Source organism: Pelophylax lessonae (genome assembly GCF_965119305.1).
Source record: "Pelophylax lessonae genome assembly, chromosome: 4".
Taxonomy (NCBI): Eukaryota; Metazoa; Chordata; class Amphibia; order Anura; family Ranidae; genus Pelophylax; species Pelophylax lessonae.
Window position 1 is genome coordinate 250147803 of NC_138771.1, and position 12330 is coordinate 250160132.

A 12330-nucleotide genomic window follows, 5' to 3' on the forward strand; every position below is an offset into this window, starting at 1 on the left:
CTAGTATTTTCTGTAGTCCTGTCTGCCAAGTCTCAAAGTTTGGAGTTAGGGACTGCAAAAAATACTGGGGTGCCTTGGTGGGGCTCTGTAGCTTATGCATGTATTTGCAAATGTCTGCAGACTAAACCCCTGATTTTTTAACGCATATTGTTAGGATAATTCACTTGTTTGCAGGCTGGTTGTGATTGCGGCATTCTGAACTGGAATTGATAAACTTGCTTTAAATTTAAAGTGAAGATAAAATTAGCAGGATTGCCAGGTAAATCTATATTGTTCTCTGCCTACCAGAGAGCAGGATGTGCTAGTGAGGTCTGCTCAATGTGCTCAGGTGCAACTCAGTTCGTCTGAAGTGTTTCACACTGGTCCATCAGGGAGGCATATTGGACAGTGGGAGGAAACATGACAAATGAGTGCACAGGCATTTAGTACAGCCCTGGTGATTGGCAGAGGAAAGTGCATTGGTGCATGCTGGGATACTGTATAAATGCCAGGAGCACACATGCTTGGGGATTTTCAGCTGGAGAGCAGAGTCCTGGAGGGATGGGGCTGCTGCCTCTTCCTCTGTAGAAGTTGCCATGCTGCCTCAGGTGGTCGACGTGAGGGCCCAAAGAGCTAGAGAGGAACTGAACCCGGAGGTCCTGTAAAGCTGACTGGAAGGAAGACACTGGAAGGATCTGATTCTGTATACAGTAAGTAGAGATTTGTGTCAAGGGGCCTGACCTGAGGGGGGGGGGGCACCACTGCAGCTAGAAGAGTCAGTGGACGGGTGTCAGTAAAGGGGATGCTAGAGAGTATCCTGAGGATAATGTAGTTCACCAAGTCTATTGCTGGAGAAAGAGCAAGGAGACTTAACCCTTCCTATACATGTAGCAGTATGGTCAAGCAGTGTGACTGCTTCCATAAGCAACCTGATGAGCCCAAGTGAGAGCTGTCCTTATCATCTGTATATAGTTCAAGTTGGAGCATCCCACTATTCTCTTCTCCCATCCAAGTTCACAATAAATACTAAAAACCAATACCCCTGGACTGTGTAGTGAGTAAAAAGCCATTGGGAGTAAGGATTAAAGTGTAAACTCTACCCTAGGTGACTGTCTTCTGGTAATCAGAGGAGGCCCAACAAGTGACCATAAGGCAAGGCCTATGGGTACAGTGCTACATTAGTATACACTTTAGGATTGTATGATTTTGAACAATGGTGTTGGAGAAGACTCTTGAAAGTCCCTTGGATGGTAAGAATCAACCAAGAATATTCACTGGAAGGACAGTTTCTGAAGTTGAAACTCGAATACTTTGGCCATCTAATGCGAAGAGAGGACTCATTGGAAACTACCCTGATGCTGGAAAACACAAAAGGAAAAAGGAAAAGAGAACGACAGGAAACAAGATGGATAGATAGCATCATAAAAACGATGAACATGAAGTTAATCAAGCTCCGGGAGGCAGTGGAGGACAGAAAAGCCTGGCGCGCTATGGTCCATGAGGTCACTAAAGGCCTGTACACACGATAAGAAATTCGGAAGGGAAATTTTGTCCGACGACCGATCTGCCGATTTTCGGATTGTTAGTATGGTGCTTTCGACAGCCGACTCCTACTTTTTGGCTGACAAAATCCTGATGTGCAGGCATTAAAAATTTTGTCCTCCATCAACACATGTCTGATTTTCGTATCATTAGTACAGATTTAGACAGGGAAAAATCTTAAGAGCAAGACTGGGCATGCTCAGAGATGAAAGAACACATACAAAGCAATCCAACAGATGACATCACTTCTGAAGTAGAATTCTGTCGTACGGGAAAATTCGTATGAAAATAACCTCTTCACTTTCCACTTTAGACTAGCATGCCATAAAAAACGGACAACAGATTGTTCGATAATCTGATCGTTTGTACGGGGCTTAAGAGTCGAACACGACTAATCAACAAAAGGATTGTAACAGACCTAGGACACCTTTAGGTGCCCAAAGAGAATAGTAAAGTGGCACGCATAGTGCCCTCTCACCCTCCTGTCAGGCCCTGTGCCGAACCACATTCCTGTCTTTATAATTTTGGACAGTTTGGGTTTTAAATAACATGCCCAGGTTTCAGTCCACCTGATATAATTCGATATCCGGACTGTCCGGGTGAATCCAGTGGTGTATTTTGGTTTTGTGCTGCCCTAGGCAAGACTAAGATTTGGCGCCCCCATTCCCCTCCTATGTAAATTTGCCCACCCCTTCCTGTTTAACGGATGTGACTCCTCTCCACAATCGAAGGACTACAAGTCCCAGCAAGAATCCCTGAGATCTCATGAGAGGGGGTGGGCGAGAGAAGGGGGTGGGTGAGAGAGGGGGATGGCTAAGAGGGGATGGGTGAGAGAAGGGGATGGGCGAGAGAAGGGGGTGGGGGAGAGAAGGGGGTGGGTGAGAGAGGGGGATGGCTAAGAGGGGATGGGCGAGAGAAGGGGGTGGGTAAGTGACGTAACATCACTAGTTGCTAGACACCAGGGGGTTCTAGCAACCAGTGGCCAGTAGAGTCTCGGGTGGAGGCGGGGGTGGCTATTTTGCTGCCCCCCTGCAAAGTGCCGCCCTAGGCCTGGGCCTTGTTGGCCTAGGCCAAAATACAGCACTGGGTGAATCTTGAACAGGTGACAACCCTAACAAGGCGTCTGCGCATGTAGACAGGAAATGGCTGCAGGAGACTTGCAGCACTGCTAGGCAATAAAGGATGTGACACAAAGGTTAGTATTTTATTGAAAGACATGGCCATAGAAGCGGAATGTCATTCAATGATGCTTTCCATGTGCTGGCTTCTTGTAGTCATCACACAGTGTTTGTGTTTATATGTCATCATCACATGTTGTCTATAAAGTTTTCTTCTTTTTTTTATGATGGTTCTTCGCAGATTCCCAGCAGAGCAATCACCGTGTGCCTTGGAAAGCAGTGACGGAGTGTTCCCCGGGATCAGCTGGCTCTCCGCCCAGCACACAGACATCAAGCCGCTGCCTTCACTTACTACAAGTAACAACTCATCCACCTCCAAACAAGGCACGGATGACGCCAGGGCCGCCGCGGCCAATCGCGCCTCTCCTTCACCCACCAAAGCTCCTCCCAGAACCAGAGGCGGTGGCGGCGAGCCATTTCCCCACCGCTGTCCATAACCTCTCGAAGCTCCGGGCTCTCGCGAGAACATGCAGATGAGCGTCGCGGGCGCGCGTCGTGTGTGCGCAGCCGGTCGGGGCCTGCAGACGTCTGTGTGACAGTGAAGAGAAGTTGGGTGTGGGCCCCCCGGGAGCAGGCCGAGACACAGCCTCTAAGGGGACGGAAGGAGCCTCCTGGGAAAGGCCTAGGCCACACGGGGAGGAACTGAGGAGAGCTTCGGAGAAGGGAGGGCAGCACCCGGGGGGAGGGAATGAAGATGGCGGACGCCAAGCAGAAGAGGAACGAGCAGCTCAAGCGCTGGATAGGCTCGGAAACCGACTCTGAGCCGGACGTCGTGAAGCGGAAGAAGACCAAGGTGAAGTTCGATGACGGGGCCGTGTTTCTGGCCGCCTGCTCCAGCGGGGACAGCGAGGAGGTGCTCAAGCTGCTGGACCGGGGGGCTGACATCAACTATGCTAATGTGGACGGACTCACCGCCCTGCACCAGGTACAGCTCTGTCACCCTTCACCGAGGCCTGCTGTCTACTCATTGCACGACACACAGAGCCTGCCATGTCACTGGAAACCAAACACATCCCTCTTCTCACACTGCTACCTGGGCAGTTATAGTGGATAGTCACAGGAAGGCTTAGTTTACCCTTGGGGGGGGGGGGGGGGCAACAAAGTAGTGAGATAAGCCCTACTTTTACACCCCCCCCCCCATTAAGTTGCAAAGTAGTCAGATCGTGATATACACATGCTTGCAGTGTAGCAAAAATGATCACAAAATTGCATTCAGCGGAAATGTGTGGCTAGGACTCCCAAATTGCGCCAGCACCCCATGGATCTTCCAATGTTTCACTAACCCCCCCTCATCACCTGACACTTGCACCCCCTTTTTGCCCAGGCCGATTTTCAGCTTTCAGTGCTGTCATACTTTGACAATTACTCAGTCATGCAGCACTGTACCCAGATGACATTTTTATTTATTTTTTTTTTTTTTTGAGACCGAGCTTGATTAGATCATGACAGTAGAAAAGTTCAATGTTAAGTCCTGCCCGCCCCCTCTGAAACGTTGACTTTTCCCACTGTGATGTGATCATCTTGAATAAAGCATTATGTATTTGAAGATCCATGGGAGGTGCTGGTAATATATATGTCAATGATGTTACATACAATACTAAAATGTAGCTATGGATTTTTTTTCAAGGGATGTATTTATATAAAACATGAAGTTTATTATACATCCAATATTATTATACAAGATTAATATAACACTAGCTGTTTATGCAGCACTTCTCAATGTAGAGGGGGGGCAGTACATTTACAATACAGTTCTTCACATTGTAAAGCGCTGCGCAAACTGTTGGCGCTATATAAATCCTGTATAATAATAATAATACAGAAGGAATAGGAAGGCCACTGCTCAGGGAGCTTATAACACAAGGACAGATGACATCTAACTCAGTGTTTCTCAACCAGGGTTCCTCCAGAGGTTGCTTGGGGTATCTTGAGTAATTTCTGCCTCTCAGATAGGTTCCCACTTCCTCCAGATGTTGCCAGGGGTTTCTTGAGCAATTTCTGACTCTCAGATAAGTTCCCACTGACACCATTGATCTTTTTAGCTATCTGGAAGAAGGTAATTCTTCCCAATGTCCACAAGTGTAAGGAGCATTCATCCCACTGACCATCACACTAATGTGTCATGAGTTGTAATCTAGTCATTTTATAGCAGGGGTTCTCTGAGACCTGAAAATTTTCAAGGGTTCCTCTGTGTTGAAAAGGTTGAGTGGCTGTTCTGACATATCTAAAGCTGGATACACACACTACAACTTTTTGTTGTTTGATTTCCTTTAGATTTACCTTTACTTTGTAGTGCAAGGGCCTGCCTGATTGCATACAAATTAAGTGTTTAGGTTTGCCCTCATATTATATGGTTTTGTTAAATCTAAAGACAATTGTACAGTTTGTATGGCACATTAGGGTTCGCACATTCATTCACATGTGAATTATTTGGATGTAAACAATGTGTGAACTCTTACAGTGGACGTATATGTCCTTGTTTTATATTGGATGTATAAGAAACGTCATGTTTATGTAGAGCTGCACGATTAATCCTTAAAAAATTGCGATCTCGATTCACCCCCCCCCCCCCCATCTAAAAACGGCATGTCCTCGATTATAAGGGCCGGTTCACACTATAGCGAGTGCGGCGATCGCATGTAATTTGGAGTGCACTGCTCCTTCATTACATGCGATCGGATGTGCGGATGCGAATTCAGCCATACACTTTGTATGGCTGAATTCGCACTGTATCCGCACAAAAGACACTCAGGACCCTTTTTTCCAGCCGCATCAGGATCGGATCGCACGGTGGTTTACACTTGTGCGATCACATCCTGTGCGAACTGTCAGATCGCACTGTGATATGCGATCAAACAGGGGTGTCAACATTTCATTGACACCCCCTGCGTATCGCATATGGAAGTGTGAACTGCCAGATTCGCGTTTGCGAAGCGGGAACAGGCTGCGAATTCGCAGCCTTCCCGCATCGCACAAGTGTAAACCGGGACTTGGAGCCCATTCACATTAGCGCGACTTGTCAGCCTGACAAGTCGCGGTATGTCACGGTCCATTGATTAGCACAGGACCCATTCTAATAGGAGCGACACAAGTCGCTCCGACTTAGAAAAATGGGGCCTGTACTACTTTGGGGCGACCTCGGAGTGACTTGCATAGACTTCCATTATGTGAAGTCTCTGCAAGTCGTGCCGAAGTCGCGGTGCACGCGACTTCACAGGTCGCCCCCCCAAAGTCGTGTCGCGCTAGTCTGAATGGGCTCTTATAGAGCGGTTCTCTGCTCACTCAGCTGAAAAAAAAAAAAAAAAGCCTCCAGTGTTTATCAACATTAGGCCTACTGGATAACTATAAACACAATGTTTTACAATGTATCATTTCCTCCTTTTGGATCTAAAGAATGAACTTCCATCTGTGAGGGCACTTTAACCTTTTTAAAGACTAGGCCTTTTTCTGACACTTGTTGCTTACAGGTTAAAATCAGTATGTTTTGCTAGAAAATTACTTGGCATCCCCAAACATACATATATTTAGCAGAGACCCTAGAGAGTAAAATGGCAATCGTTGCAATCTTTTGTGTCACTGTATTTGCGCAGAAGTCTTTCGAACGCAGTTTTTTTTTTTTTGGAAAAAATACACTTTAATGAGTTTAAAAAAAAAACAAAAAAAAAACGAAATATTAAAGTTAGCCCAATTTTTATGTATAATGTAAAAGATGATTTTACGCAGAGAATCGTGCTCTTTATTCGAAGCAAAAAAAATAGTTGATTCACATTTTATCTAGAATCGTGCAGCTCTACGTTTATATGTACATGTATGTAGTGCTCTTTATATGTTCCTTTAAAAGTCCATGGCTACGTTTTAGTATTGTATGCAATTCAAGTGAGTAGATGAGGGCATATAGCACACTGAACCTAAACATACCAGTGTTCAATAGTTCCATGATGTTACCTGCTGGCTGTTGCTGCAGCAACCATCTACCACTGGAACGTGCACAGTAGGAATGCTGTTCCCAGTTGCAGGGACATACCCCAGCATCTGCAGTCACAAGGGTAACTCAGATCAACATCTGGCTTGTCAAGTTATGAGTAAAGTCTATGTATAGTCATAGCATTTTTTTTTTTTTGTATAAAGCAGGGAATTTCCTGCTAGGTTGCTGTCTGTGATTGAGTGGGGAAATGTCCCATCATCTGTCCCAGAGATGCAGCGCCAATTAGGCCTCGATGCATGCTGTGTGCAGGACAGCCCATTCTTTTCAGTGGGCTGCTCTACCTGCAGGGAAAGAAATATTGGCACCCTGTGCTTCACATTTCTCTGCATTCCCAATACACAGAGATGTGAACCTGGCCTTAAAGGCAATCTAATCACCAGAACAGGTGTCCCAATTGGGAGATTTCCCATTACCTCTTGTTCTAGGGACAACTTCAAAATTTTGGATTTCTTTTTCTTTTTTTTTTTTTTTTGGTGACAATGATCTCCCTTGCAAATAGTTTAATTTGTATAGTGGATATCTCCCTAAAGACTTAAACCACTTAGGAGGTGAGGCAGCCATCTTGGGTGCATTCAGTTTAGCCAGGTAACCTTTCAGGATGTCTTTTTTTGAAATGTGGCGGGAAACAGGACAGCACAGGGAGAACCTGCAAACTCCATGCAGATAATGTCCTTAACCACAAGGACCCTAGCTCAGCCAGGCAGAAGTGTTAACCACTAAGCCATGGTGCTGCTATAGAGGTCAATCTTTCCATTGGAGAGACATGACAAAATTACAGAAGGTCTAACTCTTCCCTTCCGATGGAGTTGGACCTGATTTAGGTCAGATTCAATCAAATTGCCAGGGCATAAAATTACCAATGGCGCCAGCCATGAGATGTATTTATGAATTTGTGTCAGATCGATCAATCAAATCCTCAGATTGCATGGGGATAACGGATCTAATCGATTGTAATCATATCTTCCAACTACTGATCAAAATGCACTTCTTCGTGTGGCACATTGATCTAATGGATTGTCACCTAGAAGTAGATGCTCCTATCTGGAGAGATCAATTGGAAAATCAATTCATCATTTAGCAAAGAGTTTGCCACCATTGCTTGTGTGGCTATAAATGCAGGGGTATGTTCTGACACTATAGATGCCACTTGTTCTGTAAGTTTGAAGACCTTTTTCCTTTCATCCAAGTCTAGATGAATATGACATAGCAGGTCATGCTACATAGTTGTAGCATGAGCTGCATAAAAAACAACCTGTGGCACATTGCATACATTTTTTACAGTAAGCTTAGCAGTTCATTGTCACTTTAGATTCTGTGAACCCTTCTAAGAAATGTCATCCTAGGCGTGGTATGTTTACAAATAGTTTTTCCGTGTAATGTAGTTGAATGCTTTGGTTGGGGGTGTGTGATTTTTATCGGCCCACTTTATTTTCCTTAGTTCTTTGACACCCTGTTGTGATAATAGTTTTAACAAGTCCAGAAATAAGTGCCTAATGCTAGATGGAAGTAGAGAAATTGGCAGCTGGCTCCCAACTTGTTGGTTTCAGTTGCATTTCTGTTTGCTTAACGTATCACACAAGTGAATTTTGTGGTTTGTAATTTGTGTGGTCATTTGTGTTTTGATGAACCTGTATAATTAGGGCATCATTTCTTTTTACAGGTAGTGTAATGGTTAGTTGCTACACACGGTGTGTCTTATTATTTATTTATTTTTTACAAATGCTTTTCTGCTTGATGACATTTGGGCAGTATATTTGCTATCTTCCTTTTAACGTACAAAGAAATTAAGCTGCAGTATGTTGATGAGATGTTAAAACATTACAGTACACATTAACCCCCTTAAGAAATTTTTCCATTACACAGAACTTTCATTCAGACTGCATGCCAGTAAATTGTTATAGCAAACGTTGAATAGTATTTTCACTGTTCAAGGGTCTAAAAACATTGTCATACTTGTCTAAACTTGTGGTCCTAATGCTGCAATATATTTGGTTTTCTAGGCTCCAATGCATAGAAGAGTTGTTTAAAAATGTTAGCAATCAAATTTTCCTCAAAATGAATGTGTTGTGTATGTTATGTTTGTAACTTGCTGATTGGAATCTCTGTGTTGGCCAAATAAGGGCAGGTTAGCAATAGGAGATAATGCATGAGGTGCTGAGCACTTGCGAGAGCCAGGCTCCTGTTGCATTACAGATATTTGCTCAGTGACTTTGATTAGGACTGTAAAAATGTTTCGAATTTTTTTTTTTTTCATTTTTGGTATTGCCTACATTCTGAACTTTATTTTAGAAGGTTTCACTCACACACAATCTTCTGAAGGAAACATTCTCCTTTACATGTATCTAGTGCACTGTAGTTGCTGACTGGGTGCTGTAAACTTTCTAAAGGTTGGTTTTATATAGTAATTCCTTTATATTAAAGTCTCAAAGAAACGGTCTCTTCAAGGAAACGGGTTATAAGAGAAGCATTAATGCTGCCATTGTCGCCTTCTCAAAAGGTGCACGTGAGTCATGTGGACAAAAAATGATTCGAAGGTAAGAGCTTTGGTGAAAAAAGCACCTATGTTGGTCTTCAAAGTAATTTTGATTTGGGCAGAACTTAGTGGAGTTCCACCCAAAAGTGCGACTCGCAGTAGTGATGCCGGAAAGAACCAAGGCTTTGGGCGGCTGCATCTCTGGATCGTGGGACAGGTGAATGTGTGTTAAAGGTCAGCAGCTAAACTTTTTGTAGTGGCTGACATTTATTAAACACAGAAATGGCTGGAACTCTGCTTTAAGACCCAATATACATCCTAGTTCTGTAATGCAATGGGGATCGAACAAGACACGGGTTGTTTTGAATTCTAACCAAGGTACTTGCAGGTACCACAAGATGCCTGCCCTTCAGCACTATTACCTTAGAAAAAGTTTAGGCAATGTCGGGTTCATTTTGGTGAATACGTCCATGTTATAGGGCAGGGGGTCTCTAGATTATGGCCTTCCAGTTCCGGAACTAGAATTCTCATCATGACTAGTCATGTCTTTGAATGTCAGCGTTTTACAATGCCTCATGGGATATGTAGTTCTGGAACAGCTGGAGGGCTGTAGTTTGGAGATACCTGTTATATGTACCAGATGTCAATTGTATAGAAATTAAATTCTGTTTAAATGACAGCAGCTCTCGCTGGTCCCCCCTGGCTTTTATATAGCTGTCTTCTACTGTGACATTGATGTCAGCTGTAGAAACCAGGCACTACTGCATGGGACCCAGGAGGTAATTTCTCAAACTGGTCTTTTTTTTTTTTTTTTTTTTTTTTTTTTTAGAAGACATCAGGGAAGGAACCATACTCGCCAACAGAGTATTCTGTTTCTACTTTACATGAATGTGTTTGAAACTTGTTGATGTGACAAGGTCATTTTTATGTGCTTTTCCTGGTGTGAGATATAATCTTTCGTTAGAAAGTTTAGTGAACAGTTGGAGGAACTGGGGAAGATGATGCAATAGATTGGGGCACAAGCTTGTAATCTTGGCCTGGATGCATTTGCACTATGAGCCAGATATAGAAGGGAAGGAAGTGCAGCATGTTCCTGGGCTTATCACTGGGTGAACGGTCTGGCTCTTGGTTAATATCTTGTCTTTGGGTTGTCTTATTTTTTTGAGCATTGTATATGTTCATGTGCCAAATAAAATGTTTTTGCTCCCACTGACATTGGTACGTGTTATACTTTTGTGGTGGTTTCCCCAGTATATCAAAATGGTCATTTGCTGAGAACCAGCAGAGTCAAAACTTTAAGTCTGGGGCCAGACTATGGGCATTCATGTATTTACATATTTTTAACAAGCCCTCACTGATTTCTGTAGCTGCAGGTACTGTGGAATTGTTCATCCTCAAAGCTTACCGCAGAAGCGCTGAAGTCCTCCAAGTAATTTCTTTTAGGGTGAGCTTAGCTACTGCAAGAGTGCTTTGAATGACACTATTGCTTATGCTGGGAGATTTAAAGAATAAAGTGGTATTAACCTTCCTGGCGGTATTCCCGAGTGTGGCTCGGGGGTTAATTTTTAGTACCAAAAGCGGTAACCCAAAGCCACACTCGAGATTACCCCAGAACGTTACTCACCTTCCCTGCTTTCCCCCACCGTCCTCCCCGGCATCCTCAGTCTCTCCCCGCTCTGTGCTAGGCCGATTGCCGGCACTTGCCTTCCGGTTCCCTCCCTGCGAGCGTTGCAATGCAGGGGGTTGGAACCGGCGGCAAATTCTAAAGTGTAAAAACACTAAATGACATGACACAAAGCTGTGATCCTAATGGATTACACTGTATCATGCCATTTCACCTGGTGACTTTTCCAGTGCCCTGCCTGTGCTTTTCCAGTTCTTTGTGCCTGGAAAATAGAGAACGACCATGGCGTCCAAAAAGCTTTTTGCGCAAAAGCGCTTTTAGATGAACTGGATAACAGCGACAGTGAAACTGAGTTACTTGAAAAAAATGAGCGATAGCGATTCATGGGAAAATTTTTCATCAGGTACGGAAGTGATGACAGCGACGATTCTGATGTCTTTCTGGCACATAGCTTGTGGAATTTGGGAAGTATATCAAATGATTCTTCACAATTTCTAACGGAGCTATGTGCCAGAAAGAGACAGAATCTTCGCTGTCGTCACTTTCCGTACCTGATGATGAATTTTCCCACAAATCGCTATCGCACAGTTCTTCAAGTAACTCCATTACGCTGTCGCTGTTTTCCAGTTAGTCTAAAATCGCTTTTGCGCAAAAATAATGCTTTTTGGACGCCATGGTCGTTTTCTATTTTCCAGGCACAAAAAACTGGAAAAGTACAGGCAGGGCACTGGAAAAGTCACCAGGTGAAATCCTGTGGTGAAATTGCACGATACAGTGTAATTCATTAGGATCACAGCTTTGTGTCATGCCATTTAGTGTATTTACATTTTGAATTTTCTGCCGGTTCTACCCGTTGTGTCGCAACGCTCGCAGGGAAGGGAACCAGAAGACCGGTGCCGGCATCGGCCGAGCACACAGCAGGAGGATGGCGGGGGGATGACGGCGGGGGGTCGCAGGGGAAGGTGAGTTTTAAAATGTAAAACAGATTTCTATGCAAAACAATGTACCGCTTTTAGCACCTAAAATCTGAAATAATCATACCGCCAGGGAGGTTAAAGCAGCGTTCCACCTGTTTTTGTGTTTATTAAAAGTCAGCAGCTACAAAAAGTTAAGCTGTTGACTTTTAATAAACGCTCACCTGTCCCACGATCCAGCAATGTGGCTGGCGGGAGCCTTGGTTCTCTCCCTCTTCTCCCCGCGGTGTCGGCATCACTAGTGTGGGCACCCGGCTGTGACAGCTTGCGGTATCCCAACCGGGTGCGCACTGTGCATGCGCAAGTAGCGCTGCGCATCCTGAGTGGACAGACAATCTTCTTGGGTCTGTGATGGGTCAAGAAGATGGGAAGGAGAGTAGGAACTTCCGCTTGAGCTGCGTAGGTGGCCCGAGTGGAAGTGTGAGCGGGGTACCTGTCAAATGTAGGTACCTGCTCCCCCCCCCCCCCCCCCCAAAAAAAAAATAAAAATACATGCCAAATGTGGCATGTCAGGGGGTCAGGAGTCCTTAAAGCGTAAGTTCCACTTTTGGGTGGAACTCCTCTTTTAAAGGTTA

The 12330-nt window shown here is 44.5% G+C and overlaps 1 protein-coding gene across 1 annotated transcript in view; it reads left to right on the plus strand.

Annotated features, from left to right (window-relative positions):
• Positions 1-3088: 3088 nt before the first annotated feature.
• Positions 3089-12330, plus strand: part of PPP1R12A (protein phosphatase 1 regulatory subunit 12A) — a 297833-nt gene continuing 288591 nt past the window's right edge. Inside the window, exon 1 of the mRNA XM_082254983.1 lies at positions 3089-3624. Coding sequence (XP_082111109.1) covers positions 3388-3624 — 237 coding nt within the window. The 5' untranslated portion in view covers positions 3089-3387. The remainder of the gene's footprint in view (positions 3625-12330) is intronic.